The 20406-nt window shown below is 44.9% G+C and overlaps 1 protein-coding gene and 1 long non-coding RNA gene across 13 annotated transcripts in view; one reads left to right on the top strand and one right to left on the bottom strand.

Moving 5' to 3' along the window:
- The window catches only part of CCDC149 (coiled-coil domain containing 149), a 114340-nt gene extending 94927 nt beyond the window's left edge, over positions 1-19413 (bottom strand). For 8 of the 12 annotated variants that reach the window (XR_014069225.1, XR_014069279.1, XR_014069296.1 and 5 more), the window contains exon 1: positions 19210-19413. Coding sequence is in view for 5 of the 12 variants with exons in the window: in XM_081543365.1 (XP_081399491.1) it covers positions 19210-19257 (48 nt within the window). In the remaining 7 variants the exon portion in view is untranslated. Of the gene's footprint in view, positions 1-3006; positions 3160-9765; positions 9827-19209 lie in introns of those variants that run through there. The other 4 variants (XM_081543851.1, XM_081544132.1, XM_081543763.1 and 1 more) reach the window with 2 other exon arrangements.
- The window catches only part of LOC145527090 (uncharacterized), a 41319-nt gene continuing 30789 nt past the window's right edge, over positions 9877-20406 (top strand). The window contains exons 1-2 of the long non-coding RNA XR_014069502.1: positions 9877-10029; positions 10134-10259. This is a non-coding gene — a long non-coding RNA (uncharacterized LOC145527090). The remainder of the gene's footprint in view (positions 10030-10133; positions 10260-20406) is intronic.

Here is a 20406-nt window from a genome sequence, read left to right as displayed (position 1 = left end):
ATGCACTGGAGAAGGAAATGGCAACCCACTCCAGTATTCTTGCCTGGAGAATCCCAGGGACGGCAGAGCCTGGTGGGCTGCCGTCTATGGGGTCTCACAGAATCGGACACGACTGAAGCGACTTAGCAGCAGCAGCGATAGCAATCAGAGGAGAAAAAGAAATAAAAGTAATACAGATCGGAAAAGAAAAAGTAAAGCTTTCACTGTTTGTAGATAACATGATACTGTACATAGAAAACCCTAAAGATAGTATCAGAAAATTACTAGAGCTAATCAGTGAATTTAGCAAAGTTGCAGGATACAAAATCAATACAGAGAAATCACTTGCATTTCTATATACTATCAATGAAAAATCAGAATGAGAAATTAAGGAATCAATCCCATTCACCATTGCAACGAAAAGAATTAAATATTTAGGAATAATCTTACCCAAGGAGACAAAAGAACTGTACACAGAAAATTATAAGACACTGATGAAAGAAATCAAAGATGACCTAAATAGATGGAGAGATATTCCATGTTCCTGGGTAGGAAGAATCAATATTGTGAAAATGGCTATACTACCAAATGCAATCTACAGATTCAATGTGATCCCTATCAAATTACCAATGGCATTTTTCACAGAACTAGAACAAAAAATTTCACAATTCATATGGAAATACAAAAGACCCCGAATAGCCAAAGCAGTCCTGAGAAAGAAGAATGGAGCTGGAGGAAACAACCTTTCTGATTTCACATTAGACTACAAAGCTACAGTCATCAAGACAGTATGGTACTGGCACAAATACAGAAATATAGACCAATGGAACAAGATAGAAAGCCCAGAAATAAATCCATGCACCTATGGGTACCTTATTTTTGACAAAGGAGGCAAGAATATACAATGGGGCAAAGACAGCCTCTTCAATAAATGGTGCTGGGAAAATTGGACAGATATATGTAAAAGAATGAAATTAGAACACTTCCTAACACCATACACAAAGATAAACTCAAAATGGATAAATATAAGACCAGAAACTGTAAAGCACTTAGAGGAAAACATAGGCAGAACACTTGATGACATAAATCAAAGCAAGATCCTCTATGACCCACCTCCTAGAATAACAGAAATAAAAACAAAAGTAAACTAGTGGGACCTGATTAAACTTAAAAGCTTTTGCACAGCAAAGGAAACTACAAGCAAGGTGAAAAGACAACCTTCAGAATGGGAGAAAATAATAGCAAATGAAACAACTGACAAAGGATTAATTTCCAAAATATACAAGCAGCTCATACAACTCAATGCCAGAAAAATAAACAACTCAATCAAAAACTGGGGAAAAGACTTAGACATTTCTCCAAAGAAGACATACAGATGGTTAACAAACACATGAAAAGATGCTCAACATAGCTCATTATTAGAGAAATGCAAAACAAAACTAATGAGATATCACCTCACACTGATCAGAATGGCTGTCATCAAAGTCTACAAACAATAAATGCTGGAGAGAGTGTGGAGTAAAGGGAACATTCTTGTACTGTTGGTGAGAATGTAAATTGATAGAGCCACTATGGAAGACAGTATGGAGATTCCTTAAAAAACTAGAAATAAAACCACCTTATGACCCAGCAATCCCACTCCTAGGCATATACCCTGAGGAAACCAAAATTGAAAAATACACTTGTAGCCCATTGTTCATCGCAGCACTATTTACAATAGCTAGAACACGGAAGCAACCTAGATGTCCATCGACAGATGAATGGATAAAGAAATTGTGGTACATATACACAATGGACTATTACTCAGCCATAAAAAGGAACATATTTGAGTCAGTTCTGATGAGGTGGATGAACCTAGAACCTATTATACAGAGTGAGGTGAGTCAGAATGAGAAAGATAAATATCACATTCTAACGCATATATACGGAATCTAGAAAAATGGTACTGAAGAATTTATTTACAGGGCAGCAATAGAGAAACAGACATGGAGAATAGACTTATGGACATGGGGAGAGGGGAGGAGAGGGTGAGATGTATGGAAACAGTAACATGGAAACTTACATTACCGTATGTAAAATAGATAGCCAACGGGAATTTGCTGTACGTCTCAGGAAACTCAAACTCAAACTCAAACTCAAACTCAGGGGCTCTATATCAATCTAGAGGGGTGAGATGGGACGGGAGATGGGAGGGAGGTTCAAAAGGGAGGAGATATATGTATACCTATGGCTGATTCATGTTGAAGTTTGACAGAAAACAACAAAATTCTGTAAAGCAATTATCTTTCAATAAAAAAACAAATTTAAAAAATAATAAACTACCTGGGAATAAATCTAACTAAGGAGGTAAAAAACTCTTACTTGGAAAACTATAAGACACTGATGAAAGAAACTGGAGATAACACAAACAGTTGGAAAGATAATACTGTGTTCACGGATTGGAAGAATCAACATTGTTAAAATGACTACCACCCAAAGCAATCTACAGATTCAATGCAAGCCCTGCAAAAATACCAATGGCATTTTTCACAGAACTAGAATAATTCTAAAGTTTATGAGGAAACACAAAAGACTTTGAATAGCCAAAACAATCTTGAGAAAGAACAAAGTAGTGAAAGTGAAAGTGAAGTCGCTCAGCCGTGTCCGACTCTTTGTGACCCCATGAACTGTAGCCTACCAGGCTCCTCTGTCTATGGGATTTTCCAGGCAAGAATACTGGAGTGGGTTGCCAATTCCTTCTCCAGGAGATCTTTCTGACCCAGGGATTGAGCCTGGATCTCCCGCATTGTAGGCAGATGCTTTACTGTCTGAGCCACCAGGGAAGTCCATTGGCGGTTGGTATAAACCCCCAACAGGGTTTCTGCCATAAGCCGTATGAGGTCACTGCAGAACCGCAGAGCAGGGCTCCTCACTTGCTTTGAGCAAGGCGTGTCATTCATTCACACAAGCACACTGTAGAGTTAGTAAAGTACAGCAGAAAACATGTTTGCTAGAAGAACAAAGAACTAGAGCTCCAAGCATCCTTACCTTGTCCTGAAGAATCCTGACAAGCCCCCAAGATGAAAGGTTGCCACTGAACCACAAAAGATGCTGGGATTCTCGACCTCTGGAGGAGAAGAATTCAATCCAGGTCCAATGACGAGGCTTGATCGCTCAGAGCTTTTGTGTAATAAAGTTTTACTAAAGTATAAAAGAGGTAGAGAAAGTTTCTGACCATGTTTCCTGACCATGTTTTCTGACCATGTTTCCTGATTTCAAACTACAGTACAAAGCTTTATCATCAAAACCATACGGTACTGGCACAAAAACAGATGCATAGATCAACGGAACAGAATAGACAGCCCAGAAATGAACCCACACTTATATAGGTAATTAATCTATAACAAAGGAAGCCAAGAATTTACAGTGGAGAAAAGACAGCCTGTTCAATAATTGGTGTTGGGAAAACAGGACACCTACATGCAAAAGAATCAAACTGGACAACACTCTCACACCATTTGCAAAAATAAATTCAAAATAGATTAAAGACAAGTATAGGATCTGAAACCATGATACTTCTAGAAGACAACATAGGCATTACTCACTCTTGGAATGGAGTGACCAAGCAGAGAAACAGAAGGTGCCTGGACCCCTGACAAGTGGTGAGCCACCATATGCATGTATCTACATTTTCCAAATTTGGCGGGGGTGGGGGGAGGGGCAGTGAACTCATATTACTTGGATATTTAAAGTTACATCCATCACAATCCAAGTTTTATCATCTCTAGGTAATACCTTCAGCCACTCAGTTTTTGACCCCAACCTTTTCTCATTCACAGATTCAGGCCATCAAGGGCAGAAACCTGCCACTGCTGAAGGACACTGTGATGAGGGGGACCAGGCAGGGGTGGGAAGTTAGAGTCCCCTAATTTCCATGGAGCCAGTGCTTGGGCAGGGCTGGGTCACTTGGCATACCTGCTTGCCTGCAGTCCACAGAACAAAGGAGATGTCCTGCCTGTCCTTCAGGATGTGGTCACAGCTGTAGATCTCCTGACACCACTTTAGCTCAACTTCCAGCCTAAACTGAAGTCTTATCAGGGGCCTGGAACTAGACCCCAAATGTCTCTTCTTTAGCTCACATTTTTAGGTTTAGAGCTAGGTCAGCTGACATGAGTGTACAGAAGATCTGAACCCAAGGCTCCCAGAGGAAAAACCTTCTAACTTTTCAGTTTAAAAGTGTAGCTCCAAATGCTTGCTTCTTGTTGAGTGACCAAAAAGAAGGACTCTGAATTTCTGAACATTTCATAACCAATCTGAACTGCTATTTCTTCATCTATAAAGACGTTACCCCCTGCTCATTCTAAATGGTAAAGTGGTTACAAGAAATTGATTTAGGAATATAGAGGAAGGTGAAAACATCATGTTGGATTTTGTATCCACAAAGGGCCTGGGACATAGTTAATCCTCTTTAAATATTAGTGGAGGAAAGACGAATATAAGGAATTACTTTTATTTACTACTTCTTGTGGTAAGAAGATGGCCATAGGTACACATATACAAACAAAATCACACATTTTTTTTTGCATGAGAGTCAACCGTGGGTGGAAAATAACCTAGGAACAAACTTAAATTCTTGTCCAGAGTAGACTTAAAGGTTGGTCTCTGTTCAGATACACTATAGAACAGGTCAGAGTCCATTACAGAAAGTAGCTCTTTATAACCAAATGGTTTCCCACCCACAGGTTCTGCCTGACTCTTTTCAAGCAATATATCTGATAGAATAAAATTCCAGTTGGAAGAAAGGAGGAAAATGAAGGGACGGTGGGAGGGAGAGTGGGAGGGAGGAACTGATTTCTAGTAAATTCACAAATCCCTTAGAGCTTATTAAAAGGAGATTTGACTTTCTACCTTTAAGAGATCACAATCTACTGATAAATTTTGAGTCAGAAGGCCTGTGAGACCAAATGGAGATAAGGGGACTTTAAGGGAAAGAAAGAGATAAGAATGTTATTCTGACAAACAAAAAAGGATATCCTTGTTTTAATCCAGTAGTTTTTCAATTCAAATATTAGCTGAGAATCCAATGGGTTTGTCATCTCTTTAAGATTTATTCATTATATGCAGCACATTGTTCTGCACACAATGGGAAATTCAAAACTGAATCTACCCCTCCTAACTGGGTAGCTCCAGGCTGAAGGCAAGGTATGTACGTACCAACCCCAGTGTGAGGCAGCCAGGGAGACACTGGTCACAGAGGTGTGTCTAGATGCTTGGCATCAGAAAAGGCAAAAGACCTGTTAGTTCATGGTCAAGGTGGTCATGACCAAACCTTGAAAGTGGAGTGAGGAGAAGTGAGAATACAAGAGTTCCAGGCAGAAGGCACAGCCTGAATAAAGGCCAAGTGCATGGAAACACAGGCTTCCAGCAAAGACCCCAAAGTAGTTATATTTGCCAGGAATATATTAATAGACCACATGAAAAGGAGAAATGTAAAAACGGCTTAGTTTGGATGAAAGTAAGAAAGACTTTAAATGACAACAGAGTCTGAGCCAAAGGCAGAACTAATAGGGCCATGGAAGGCTCTAAGCGAGGAAGGTAGGGATCATGGTCTTGCTTCCAGACTCTTGACCAGGCAGGATGTATGAGAAGGAAAAACAGAAAGAGATGCAGGACGCAGGAAGGCACCTGCAAGAATCCAGGGTGGGGAGCTGACTGCTAGTTCTTTGTGAGCAAGTGCTAAATCTTGAGGGATCCAGGTGGCTCAGTGGTAAAGAATTCACCTGCCAACGCAGGAGACATGGGTTTGATAGCTGAGTCGGGAAAATTCCTTGGAGGGGGAAATGGCAACCCACTCCCGTGTTTTTGCCTGGGAAATCCCATGAACAGAGGAGCCTGGTTGGGCTACAATTCATGGGGTCCCAAAGAATCAAACACGAGTGGGCACACACGTTGAGTCTTGAGCACTGAAATCAGCTGAATATGAGGCTTATTCAAAACCCCACAAAACAGGGAAGGTAGAGTGGACAACAGGAGACTGAACTGAGGGGAGTGAGAAGGGTGCAAAGTCAGAAAGTGAATAAGGCGAGCACAGAAGAGGCACAGAATGGAAGTTGCCCAGGAATTGATGGAGCAGCCTGAAAACATGGTAGGAGGCCTGGCAGAGCTAGAGACTGTCGGGAAAACAGAAGAGGTTACAGATTGACCCCAACAGCACTCACCAGTCTGGAGCAAATTAAAAAGCAAATTGGAACTGGCTTAAATAAAAGAGACTCCCATCACTGCCACTTTCCAATATTGCCTTGGTCATGGGGTCTGCAGATGGCAGAGCAAGCAGGTATGTCAATCTGTGCTCCATCAATATGAATTTTCAATGGCATCATGTTGACAGCCAGCAGCTGACACATCAGCACCCTCTGCTGAAGCATCCCTGAAGCCTTGGGAAGGCTTTTCCTAAAGCCAAGGCAAGGACAGGACTACTTCCTTGGCTGTAGAAAGTGGGGGACTTTAAAAAATAAATAAATAAAACACACTCTCACATACATCATCTCACTTTATCCTCATCTTAGGTGAGAGGCACAAGGCAGGTATTATTATCCTTATTGTAATCCAGAGAAACTGAGGTCTGGACAAATTAGGAGATTTGTCTAAGACCATGGAGCTACATATCTATACATCATCAACTCAATGGACATGAGTTTGAGCAAACTCTAGGAGATAGTGAAGGACAGGGAATTCCAGTGTGGTGCAGTCCATGGGGTTGCAAAGAATTGGATACCACTTAGTGACTGAACAACAACAACAATGTAGTTATGCAGTGGTGGAGCTTGATGACCTACGTAAGCCATTGCAGCCTGAGACAGCAAGCTGCCCAGAATACCAGGCATTTGCTGGCCATGTAGACATTCCCTCCCAGCTCCTTCAGCACCATGGTCAAGCCTGGGGAGAGTTTGGAAGTGGGGTACACCAGCAGGCAAGTAGGGCTGGCTTCAAAGAGAATGTGGAAAATGGCAAGGTGAACTGTCTTTCCCTCCTTCATTCCTACCCTCCATCCCTTCCTTCCTTCCACAAGTACCTGCCAAGGATCATGTGACCACTCACCCCTCCAAAGGTCTCTATCCTCGAGAACCCTACTGCCTTACCTTCTCATCCTGCTCACCATCTCCCACACTGTCTTCCCAACTGAAACATACCATCATTCACTTCTCAGTCTCCTGAGATCCACAGGAGGGAGGAAATTCAAGAGGAGGTTACGACAATTGAGCTGGCCTTAAGGTGTGAGTAGGAAGTAATCTCTGGACACAAGCAAAGGCTTAGCGATACCTCAGGGCATGGAATTCTCTGGTAACAGGAGTTCTGTAGAGCTTGGGGCAGGTGGTGGCATAGGGGTACAGAGGAGCTACTGAAGATGAGGAGAGAGTAGGCCCTTGGAGATCACCTAAGGAATGCCTCTCACTCCACAGACCCTAGAAAGCCATCAGAGAACTCTAGGCAAAGGAGTGGTAAATCATTTCAGTGCTTGGAAAGACAATTCTAGTAACTGCATGGAAAAAAGAGGATCGTAGAGGGTGTTGCAAACATTTCAGGAAGAGTAGATGAGAACCTGGGCCATGAGGGGTTACTAGAAAAGGTGGCACAGAGTCCTTATTAAGTCCTTATCAATCCTAAAGAAAATCAACCCTGAATGTTCATTGGAAGGACTGATGCTGAAGCTGAAGCTCCAATAATTTGGCCACCTCATGTGAAGAGCCAACTCATTGGAAAAGACCCTGATGCTGGGAAAGACTGAAGGCAGGAGGTGAAGGGGACGACAGAGGATGAGATGGTTGGATGGCATCACTGACTCAATGGACAAGAGTTTGATCAAACTCCAGGGAATGGTGAAGGACAGGGAAGCCTGGTGTACTGCAGTCCATGGGGAAGAGTTGAATATGACTGAGCGACTGAACAACAATAATCAAAGCAGAAAAATATGCCTTCCAGGTACAGGTGGGGGTCCAGGGGGCCTCATGGGTCCTGCTCAACCCTCATCTCCAGGCAACCTTTAAGGTGCACAGTCATGCCCACTGAGTCGTCTCCAGAATGAAGGGCACTCAGGACCCTCGAACTCTTGATGCTGGGCATTCAAGGTCAGCCAAACAAATGGTGCCTGATGTGTGTCTCTAATCAAAAAAAGACATCTGGTATTTCTCAAACAAGCCCTGTGTTTTACCACCTCTGCACACTATCTCCATTCCTTCTGCCTAGAATACCTTTGCTTTACATTTCCACTTATAGAAATCCTACCAACCTTTCTGGTCCCAGAGTCACCCTCATCAAAAACCTTTCTCAATCCCCCAATCCAAATGAATTTCCCTGCAGAGCACAAGGCTTTGCCCACAACAGTGTTAATTATGCATCTGCTATGTTGAATGCTGATCTTCTCCTTTGTGATCCACCTGTCCCACTGAAATACCCCTGGGCTGTGTTTCATTCTTCTTTCATGCTAACGTGCCAACTGACCAACCTAACACAGTGATGGATCCATCCTGACATCAATGACCCCCCCACCTGTATGTCTGTCAGTAATAAACTAGGTGGGCAGGCACATCCGTGAGTCTCGCCCCATAAATGAGAATGTGAAACCAAAGTCGAGGCCCTACAAATGGGTCAGAACTAGGTCACTTGAGGGATGCTCTCTCGGTATTCTCACTCAGGTCTTGCACCTCCTGAGCCATAGCATAAAGCCTCATCATTCTAGGACTCCTGTCTTCTACCTCAGCACAGATGGGCACAGTTCCTTCTCTTTTATAGGCTTACTAACTTGTGTAGGAGTTAAGATCCACACACAGAGAAGGGCCTTTCCTTTCTCAGGGAGCTGGTAGTTCTACGTGAGTGGTTTGTAACCTGTACTACATAAGGCAACATGATGAAGAGCTCACTTCAAGCTCGGATGGTCATGGATGATTTTATGAGGGCTATGGGCATCTATCCCACCTTGGAGGAGTGGCAAAGGCTGTCTTTGGCCAGAAGGGAAGAAGTGGAAGACCCACTCAGTTGAGGTCAGGATAATAAGGCAAAAGTCAAAACAGAAAACAGATCACTTTGGCTGGAATAGCTAATCTATGAGGAAAACTGAGGGATAAGGCTGGAAAGATAGGTCAAGACCAGCTTGGGGTGGGTCTCAGATACCCAGTAATGGGGGTCCATTGAAGTCCCCTGAGTAAGAGGACCTGGTGAGGCATCTTTTTTAAGGTAGCTTAATAGGCTAGTTGTATAGAAGGTATATTGGCTTGAAAAAGATCTGATATCGTGAACAAACATAAGATGTTTGTTACAGTAGGATACTGTAAGACAATGGAAATAAAGTAGACTAGAAGAGGTGAAATAAAAATAGGAACACTTCAAAATAAAACGTCTGCTAAAGGTCTGTGTTCCTTGTGTACCAGGTATCTACTACCACTGGTGCCATTTTCCCTGAAGGACCAAAGAGAGACGCAGACTCACAACTACACAAAGTCCTCAGCCAGGAAGAACCCAAAGCCCCACTATGGTTTTATTGGTGGAAAACCAGGCAGTGGATAAGAAACGTTGCTCACTCTGGTTATTTTTCATTCAGGGACTAGCCAAAGTCCTCTTCTAATCTTCAGCCAATGTATTTTATTCAATGTGAAAGTCACTAAATTAATTTTTTAACATAATAAGAGTAGAAATTGTCAATTTTAGAAGCACAGATGCGAATTTCCCTGCACAGGAGAGAACATGAATCCTATTAGTTAAAAATAGCAGTTGTACTCACTTTCCCCCACATGCTAATTTTAATAAACTTACTCAGAAATTAGCCTGCCACTAGGAAGATAGCTGCTCATCAAAGATGTTCCCAGGAAGCACTAAGCTTGCCTTGCAGGAGTTCAGGCACTCCCAGGAAACTCAGAACAATGCAGAGTTCTAAATGGAACCTGTCCGCTTCTCACCAGACCTGGTCACCTCCCACCTCTCTGTCACATCTAGCACCACCACTCTCTAGCCACACCTTGAGGGTCATCTTGGACTCGTTCTATTGCATCTTCCCAATCGACTTGGCTATGAAATTCTGTATGTATCTTCCTTTAAAATCTATCTCATAGATGTCCCTTTTTCTCTAATCCTCACTGATACTGTATCCTCTTATCACTTTATTTATTCAAATATCTAAGCAGTCACATATTCTACATCCATTGAGTACCTACAAAGGGCAAGGTCCAGTTGCAAATGCTAAGGTCACAATAACATATGGTCCCTACCCTCAAGGAGTTCAAGATCTTCTGGATCCAGTGGAGAGAGAGGTAAGTCAAAGGTTGGTTAAAGAACCATATGATAAATGGTATGACTTAGGTGAAATAGGGGTAATTGGGAATATTGATGGTGACAGAAAAGACTAGATTGCTGGTAGCTCATCTTCACTTATCTTCCCCTGATTTTCAGGACAGCTACCAAATTTGTCTTTATATCCTTACTGCCTGGAACAGTGCCTTGTGAATGACAAAGGCTCAGTGATTGTTGAGTTCAGTGGAAACAAATCTTTCCCAAGTATGTTCATCAACTTACACTTCAGCTAAAAAAGCTTTCAGTGACTATTGCCAGCTATATCAGAGCACACCCTTCTGTCTTGCTTTTGAAGTTGTTTGCCATCTGGTCTACTCTGGCCATCCAACCTCCATTTCTGCTATACTTCAATGCACTAGTTTTAGCCTTTATCTGGAGCATTTCCTCAAAGACCGACCACCAGTTCAGTGCTCAGGTCAGCTTCCTGTCACCTTCGCCCATGCCCTCTTCACTCAAAGGTGAGGGACCCAGTTCCATTTCTCCTTTAAGAAGATTCTTCCCACTTCTTCAAGACTCACCAACTGCCTGTATATGTATCTAAGATCAATTGTTCATTATTGTGCACTGCTTCTTTAATAATAATACAAATATGAATGATGCTTTGAAATATTAAATGATACTCTATCCACCTTGCCTCAAATTCCTGCAACTCCTCCCCCTTTTCTCCCCACATATCCCTCTCCCTCTTAAAAACCAGACATTCCGCATTCATGTTCCAAGGAAGAGAGCACTCAGCAGAACACTGGAAGCAAAGCAACTGACTTTTCAACTTAGAAAGCCTGATCCTTAAGACACCAGAGCCCAGAAGAGTCTCCCCAGTTTCTCCCTCCCCCATGGTCCTCCAAAAGACTAGAAAAGATCTCCAGTTTAGAAAAGGCAGACAGAGCGCAAGGGAGGAGAGAATCTGGATATCAGTGAGTGTCTACGAATGAACACTAATCAGCCTGGTGTGGGGCGAGAAGGGTAAGAACAGCAGGACTGAGGTGTATGTGTGTATGTGTGTGTTGGGGGGGGCATAACTAGTTGTGACAGAAACGTGGTAAGTGGGGAATTAGTAATCTCTCTGTAGCAATAGCTGTCCTGAATATCCATTCCCCCTCCCTTTGAAAGATTTAGGTTTATTGAGGTATAATTTACAGAGAGGAAAAAATCATTCTTTTGAGGCCTACAGATCTACGGATTTTATCAAACTTATATAGTCATGAAGTCATCAATACAACCAAGGCATAGACTATGTTAATCACTTCAGAAAGCTGCCTCATGTTCCTTTGCAGTCAATCTGCTCACCCACTCCAGGCTCCAGCAACCACTGATTGGCTTTTTTGTCCTTTTAGTTACGCATTTTCAAGAACTTCATATTAGTGGAATATTACAGCCAAGGCATTTGAGTCTCTGCCTTCTTTTACTTGCCATGTTTTTGCATGCGTCAGTAGTCTATTCTACCTTAATACTCAACAGGATTCTACGACACAGATGTAGTAATTTATCCACTCACTAGTTGTGGACATTGTTGTGTTTTCATTTTTCAGCAATTATAATAAAATTGCAATAAACATTCTCATATAGGATTTTGTGTGGACATGTGTCTTCATTTCTCTTGGATCAACATCTAGGAGCAGAATTGTTGGGTTGTTGGGTTAGGTGTTGATTTGACTTTACAAGAACTTACAAAACTGTTTTCAAAAGTGGTTGTACCATTTGTCAGCACTTGGTTTTTCCATTTTTTATTTGTGTGTCTGCTTTTCATTCGAATAGATGTGTTGTAGCATCTTGCATGTATGTGTGCTCAGTTGCTCAGTTGTGTCTGACTATTTTGCAACCACACAGACTGTAGCCCACCAGGCTCCTATGTCCATGGGATTATTCAGGCAATAATACTGGAGTGAGTTGCCATTTCCTCCTCCAGGGGATCTTCCCCACTCAGGGATCAAACCCATGTTTCCTGTGGGTCCTACACTGGCAGGAGGATTCTCTACCACTGAGCCACCTGGGAAGACACTTGTGGTATCTTACTGTGGCTTTAATTTACATCTTTCTGATGACTGATAATGCTGAGTATCCATTCATATGCTTATTTGCCATTTGAATCTCTTCTTCAGTGAAGTGTCTGTTTAGCTCTTTTGCCCATTTAAAAAATTAGGTTGTTTTCTTACTATTGCATTATAAGAGTTCTTTATATATTCTGGATATAAGATATGTGTTATGCACAAAATTTATCCCAGTCAGCTTGTCTTTTCATTTTCGTAACAGAGTCTTTCAAAGAGTAGACTTTTTTTTTTAATTGTGATAAAGCCCATTTTATCCTTTTTTTTTCTTTTATAGTTTGTGTTTTCTGACTTTTTAATAGAACCCTCCCAAATTTAAGTTGGGTACATCCAGTTTAAGATGACACTTCCTAGCCTCCCTTGCAGCTAGATGTGGCCATGTGATGATGCTCAGACCAATGGGGTATGAGAAGTGATCCCTAATTAAAGAAAAGTAAGCAGAGCATCCCTAATTAAAGAAAAGCCTTTTGCCCTGAGCTTCCCTTTCTCTCTCTCTCTTTCCCCTACTTATGGGTTGGGACAAATCATGGCAACCACCAGCTTTAACTATACAGTTGAGGATCACCCCCTCAAAAATAGTAGAGAAACAAGATGGAAGAAACCTGGGTTTTTAAATGACACAGGGAGAAGGGCTTTCCTCCTAGACTGGACCACACACTATAACACAAAAAAGACCTAAATATCATTGGTGAGTAGGTATCTTTTTCAAGTGGTTTAGATTTTACCCTAACAAACACACTCTTCTTTCTTAGGAAGTAAAAATAATCCCTAATTCCCTGGACCCAGCTTGGTGTGGTGTGGTATGTCTATGCAGAAAATTGCAACATAGTTTCTCAAAGTTTTCCTCAGTTCAGGAGTGATTCAGGGACAGCAGAACATGATCAAAGCTACCCACCTTGGGCAAGAGGGCAAAGTCCCCCATGCCCAGAGCAGTGAAGGAGCAGTATACCACCTTGCTCTTCACTCACCCAGGGTAGCGTGGGTGTGGTACAGACACCGAAGGGCCAGAAGAGAGGGACAAGGGAGCATACAACAGTAATCAACAATGACCAGTGACCAGATACTAGACTGAAATAAGGAGAGTATGGCTAAACAAAAATAGTCTAGACCAGATGTGTGCCCCTCCACACCATGACTCCTGCCAGTGGGGTGATATACTAGTAACCACTACTTACTTACAATGGCTAAATACTACTACCTCCCTCTAGAACTCAAATACAAGTTCTGGAAGAGGCGTGACACCAATCCAGATCATGTTTCCACTCCCCTTACCATGGGAATTTGTAATCAAAATTAAAGTGTTATAACAGAATAAAGAAGTTTTTGTTTCATGAACATCTAAGTTGGTGTCCTGAGGTCCACCCTCACTATACGGATATTTGCTCAACACTTACTGCTTGACAAAGAGACCAAAGCACTAACAAGCATGATTTCACTGGAGCCTCACAATAAGGGCACCTGTATGGCATGTACTCTACGATCCTGTTTAAGGATGAGAAAAGTGAGACTCGGAGGAGTTGCACAATGTGGTGATTCTATCAACATCCGTTCCCCTTCTTCTGGCAAACAGTCTCACTGCCCCAATCCACTCACAGTCCATGTGGTCTGGGCAGGGCCCCATGTACAACTGCAGACCCCAGACAGATCATTACACCCCTGAGAAACTTCTCCCAGGGCAGGTGAGGGATATAAGTGGGTTCAAAGGGAGTGATTCCTGAGTTTTTATGGGACCTCTAGCATGGGAGTTTCTGTCTCTCCCTCCAGACTTGAAGGGTGGGAGGGTGATACCAGGCAACAAGCAGACCCAAAGACAGAGAGAAAGCATCCATTTGAGTGGTCTGAGGGCTGAATCCATCTGCGCCCCATGCCACGCCATCTTGAAATGATTATTCATGTCAGCTGTATTAGTTTGCTAGAGGCTGCTATTAACAAACTGCATAAACTGGGTGGCCTGAAACAGCATAAATTAATTTCTGATAGTCCTGGAGATCAGAAGACCAAAATCAAGGTGTAGGAAGCACCAGAGTCCCCAGTAAGACTCTAGAGGAAGACCCTTCCTTGCCTCTCCCTAGCTTCGGGGGGCTGCCAGCATTCTTTGGCATTTCTTGGCTTGTAGCAGCATAACTCCAACCTTTGCCTCTGTCATCACACAGCTTTCCTTCCTCTGTCTTCACATCATCTTCTCTTTGCACATCTCTGCACTCCAATTTCCTTCTTACAAAGACACTGGTCATCGGATTAGGAGCCCACTCAAATGACTTCATCTTAACTTGATTACATCTGCAAAGATCTTATTTCTAAATAGGGTCACATTCACAGGGATTGGGGGAAGGGGATAGGACTTGAACACATCTTTTGGGTGTTCAACCCACCATATTAGTCAATAAATTCCTTCTGAGCTAAACTTCCTTGGGTTGGATTTTTGACCATTTGCACCAAGGAAGAAGTAGAGTCATGACATAGGTCCAGATCTCAGTTAACAAACAAGACCCAAAGTCACACCCTTAACCACAGGCTCAGACTGTAAGCCTCTTCTACTTCTCTATCGCAAATGTCAGTGGCTCAACTTTGGGTAGAGGCCCAGGGTTAATAGGGCTTCCCAGGTGGCTCAGTGGTAAAGAATCCACCTGCTGATGCAGGAGACGCAGGTTTGATCCGTGGGTTAGGAAGATCCCCTGGAGGAGGAAATGGCAACCCATCTCAGTATTCTTGCCTGGGAAATCCCACAGACAGAGGAGCCTGGAGGGCTACAGTCCATAGGGTTGCAAAGAGTCAGACAGGACTAAGTGACTGAGCACACATACCCAGTCACTGAATATATAATATGCTCAAGGAATACAGGATTGATTGCTATCTAATTAATTAACCAAAATTCAAATAGCAAAATTGAATCAGGCACGGTTTATCATAGGGCAGCCAGCTGACAGATGACCAGGAGTTTTATCTTAGAAATAGTTATGGATTGTCTGCATGATTGCATTTTAAGATGTCCTCTTGATTTGAAAGCTCACCTCAGGTGGTGATGAGAAGATGGTTTCCCCCTCCGCAGACATTTAACTTCCAGAATAAGACAGCAGCCACGCTTCTTTCACATGCATGGCCGTGTTTACTTCAGGGCCTGAGAGAAGGCTGTAATTTCAGCTTGTTATACGTAAAATATGAAAATAAAACTGATCTCTATAGGGTCATTTAAATGAAAAGTGCTTTCTAGAGGCAAACCGAGGAAGCAAACTGATTGAAAGAGAGCACAGGGCCCTGGGCAGGAAGGGTGATGGGGTGTGGACCCAGGGTAGGAGGTAGGACCAGGGATATCTGCAGAAATAGATGGGCGCCTGTCAAAAGCCCATTTGATCTGGGTCACTTGTCTGGTGACGTCTTCCCTAGTTCCTCTCACTGGCTTCCAAAGTCACTTTCAAAACCACTAGACACTGACCATTGTAGCTGCTGTTTAGTCACTAAGTCATGTCTGACTCTTTGCGACCCTATGGACTGTAACCCACCAGGCTCCTCTGTCCACGGGATTTCCCAGGCAAAAATACTAGAGTGGGTTGCCATGCCTTCCTCCAGGGGATCTTCCTGACCAAGGGATTGAACCCCTGTCTCCTGCATTGACAGGAGGATTCTTTATCACTGAGTCACCAGGGAAGTCCCACTCACTGACCATACTCTTCTTTGAATCCTACTTGCGTGAGTCCCAGACGATGTCTCCACACCAGACCCAGTGTACACCCATGGGCAGGAAATGGTCAGGGAAACACCTGGGGAGTCCTGGTGTTTGTGAGAAAAGCAGATTTGGGGACTATAGCCCTGGCTCTTTCATGCAGTAAGGTAATTAGTTTCCTGTAGTTGCCATAACAGATCACTGCAAGTTGGGTGGCTTCTCACACAGAAATGTATCTCTCACGATTGTGGACGTCAGAAATCCAAAATCAAGGTGTTAGCAGAACTGGTTCCTTTTGGAGACTCTGAGGGACAAGCTACTCCAAGACTCCTCCAGCTCCTGGTGGCTGCTGGCGGCCTTGGCATCCCTGGGCTGTCACTGCCCGGCTCCCCATTCTACCTCTATCTTCACAAGGGCTTCCTCTCTGTGTGTCTCTGCTTCCCCACAGCCTTGCAACTCTGTGTCTCGAATCTAAGAACACTAGTCCTTAGATTTAGGGCCCATCCTAAATCCAGGATGATCTCATCTTGGGATCCTTAACTGATTTTACCTGCAAAGACCCTGTTTCCAAAAAGGTCTTATGACAGCTCAGTTCAGTTCAGTTCAGTTCAGTCACTCAGTCGTGTCCGACTCTTTGCGACCCCATGAATCGCAACACGCCAGGCCTCCGTGTCCATCACCGACTCCCGGAGTTTACCCAAACCCATGTCCATCGAGTCGGTGATGCCATCCAACCATCTCATCTTCTGTTGTCCCCTTCTCCTCCTGCCCCCAATCCTTCCCAGCATTAGGGTATTTTCCAATGAGTCAACTCTTCACATGAGGTGGCCAAAGTATTGGAGTTTCAGCTTCAACATTGCTACTGGGACATTAAGACTTAGATATATTCATGATGAAAAGAATACAATTCAACGCACTACACTGGATCTGGGGAGAGACCCAGAAACTTGCATTTCCCCCCCAAATTCCAGTGACTCTTTGTACTCTTTGTTCCCAAAATGCCTCTGATAATCTGTAGATCATACTCTGAGCAATACTTATCCAATTGCTGAGGATTCAAAGATGAATAAGACACAAACCTCTCCCTTCGAGAACCTGCTGCCTAGGTGAAGATACACACAGATGAACCGGTGATTAAGACACAAAGCATGGCCTACTGATCCTGAGCTCTGGAGTCAAACAGACCAAATTCCGCCCCCTTCAGATGTGAGGCTCTGAGCAAGTTCCTTAGCCTGTCTGAGTCACAGTTTCTTTCTCTGTAAAATAAGAACTAATTTCTACCTTATACATGGTGGATGGACTCAAGGAACAGCTTCTGGCTATTATGAAGGTTGGAAGCATTCTGCATTCATTTTCAGCCTTGAGCTGTGTGTCCTCCGTGTCCTTAGCTGCTATAAATGTCTGAAGGCAAGATGGCAAGTGCCCTGGAGATATACAGCTAGGACAGGCAGGACAACTCTGAAAAGACCCATTTCTGGATCTTGACTTATTCTGCAAGTATACTTTTGAGGACCTACTGTGTATGAAGCTCAGTGTGTAGGCACCTGGAACAAAGCCAAATGAAACACATAGCCTAGTGGGGAGACCAGAAGGCTGCAATACCACGTGGTCGGTGCAAGGTAGAGGCATCCTGGATCCAGGACAGCCATCCCAGGAAGTACTTCCTTCTTTGGTCTCACATCCTTCATATTCCACCTTTTAGGATTCTCTTAGTGTTTGTGGTGTGACACTCTTCCCACACTATACTATATGCTTCAGTTCTCTGAGGGCAGAAGGGGTTGTCTGTTTTCTTGGCCACTGCATTGCAAATACAGAGCAATGTACCTGACTCTTAACAGTCATTCTACAAGTATTTGCTGGAGTAGTGAACATTCTGCTATTTCAGAGCTCAGCACTGGACTTCCAAGAAGAACAACCTCCAGCTTCCTCCACTACTGGGTCTGATTCTCCATGGGCCAAGAGAGAAGATCTTCAGAGTTTCTGTCCCCTGACAGAGGAGATGCAGACAGACTGCAGGACAATGTTTCATAATACTGTGCAGCTATTACTTACAGACTGAGAGTGGACAAGCTAAACTTGGGGAGAAGCTATGACAGCCCATTCCTCTTCAGAAATACAATGTTTTGCACACTAGACATTAAATACTGTTATTAGACTGAGCTGGAGGCCCAGGAAATGATTAAAGGAGAAAAATGGTACAAGGTTTCCCTTCCAATACTCAAGAAACGAAGACAGCAAACCATCACGCCCCAACTGGTGCACAGTAGGATTAAGAAAAAGGCGGCCCAAGCTGGCCTTGCCGGTGGGGATGGTCCTCAGGAAGGAAAGAACGGAGAATTGCTGGGAGATCATCAGCACGGCTGGGTACATGACTTACTGCCATCACAAATGATGGTAAGTCAGGAGGAGCAATTTACCTGTGAGGCCTCAGCACCCGTTCTCACCTGGAGAAGTCAGGCAGCCCACTCCTAGGCCCCAAAATTCCTAGAGTGGGTTGAAGAGGAAATCTCATAGGAGCGCAAAAGCCGACCCCAGGGGTGTTTATGACAAAATCTTTGCGGGCGTGCGGGGCGGGGGGCGGCGGCGCAGGGCATTCTCTGCTTCCACAAATCGAGTGAGTTCTGCACCACTCCTTTGATAAACAGCCGGCCACCTTACACAAAGGTGGCCCACGGTAAATATGTGTCGACTGAACTGATACCTGAATGAATGAAGGCTACGGAGGACCATATGGAATCTCCTCCCCCTCCCCCAAGCCTCCGCTGCAGGTGATTCCACCTGTAACAGCACCCGGATTCACCCCCCTGGCACCACCCTTCCGCTTCGGCACTGGGCGTCCAATTGCTTGGCTCCAAAACAGCGGTAACCGAGAAGGCAGGTGGGGCTTGGCTCCCACTCCCGGATCCGCGCTACTCTCTCCAATCCAGGGCCAAGCCCTGCCCAGAGGGAAGGACCCTCCCCGAAGGCTGGCACCAGCTGTCACGGGAGAAAGTGGCGCCCGGGCAGACGGGAAAGTGCGGGAGGAACCGCGCACCTTGCAGGACGCGCGGGGGCAACAAGCCGAGGCCACGGGGTGCGCGTCCCCCCGCGAGTCCCCGCCGGGCTCAGCCACCCGGGAGGCGGGGGTGGGGGTGGGTGGCGTGGGCTCGGGGCTGGCGGCCGCTCGGCCTGGCCCATCCCGCCTGGCCGGCGCCTCGGCCTCACCTCGCTCACCAGCCCCTGCCAGTCGCTCTCGGTCCGGTCGCCGTTCATGGCCTTCTCCCGGCGCGGGCCGGCCTCTCTGACGCCGCCCTCCTCCGCCGCTGCCGCCGCCGTCGTCGCCGCCCGGGCCCCGCGCGGCCCCGAGAGGGCCCGGCACCTCCGAGCCACCGCGCCGCCGCCTCCTGCTGCCGCCCGCGCTGTTGACTCAACGTCAGCCTCCGCGGGAGGAAGAGGAGGAGGAGCCGAGGCCCGGTGCCCGGCCACCGCCACCACCGAGCCGGCCGCGGACAGGCCCGCGCAGCCCCGGATCCCGCGCTCTTGGTGGTCCGCGCCCCAGCCCGCGGGAAACTCCTGACCACCGCTCTCCAGGCGGGAGGCGGCTCGGCTTCCCCCTACAAGAAGTAAATCCCCAAATCCAGCCGTTCCCTGACCACCATCACGGCTCCCACCACTAGAATGTAAGCCCCACTCGGGCAGGGGGTTGCCTCCTTCTCTGATAAACCTTGGGTACAGGGCCTGACACATAGTAGGTGCCCTGCAAATATTTGTCGAACCTATGGATGAATGAACTATATGTTATTATGTATTCAACGTAGTTTTTTAAGTTACTAATGTCTGTTTCTATTTATTTCTTGAATTATCAGCTGCTGCTGCTGCTGCTAAGTCACTTCAGTCGTGTTCGACTCCGTGCGACCCCATAGACGGCAGCCCACCAGGCTCCTCCGCCCTTCCTGGGATTCTCCAGGCAAGAATACTGGAGTGGGTTGCCATTTCCTTCTCCAGTGCGTGAAAGGGAAAAGTGAAAGGGAAGTCGCTCAGTCGTGTCCGACTCTTAGCGACCCCATGGACTGTAGCCTACCAGGCTCCTCCGTCCATGGGATTTTCCAGGCAAGAGTACTGGAGTGGGGTGCCATTGCCTTCTCAGCTGTCATGAATAAAACACAAATAAAAATATTGAAAATAAAACGGTAATGAATTCTAAATAGAAGCTAAAGCTCTGAATATGATGCTTAATGTGTATCAAAAGAGATGTTGAAGACAGTGGCATCAAACTGAGACTTTCTCATAAGTGGAAGGACTAAAAGGGAATTACAGAGAGCAGGGGAATTTTCATACATGTCTTGTCAGTATTATCGGAGGTGGTTTTCCCCAGTCACCTAAAATCCTGGCCTGAACCATGACCAGCAGTGAGCTTTCCAT

Source organism: Giraffa tippelskirchi, chromosome 1 (genome assembly GCF_054371585.1).
Source record: "Giraffa tippelskirchi isolate mGirTip1 chromosome 1, T2T-mGirTip1v1.2.pri, whole genome shotgun sequence".
NCBI lineage: Eukaryota > Metazoa > Chordata > Mammalia > Artiodactyla > Giraffidae > Giraffa > Giraffa tippelskirchi.
Note: the sequence above shows the minus strand (reverse complement) of the source record. Positions and strands in the feature narration are given on the sequence as shown.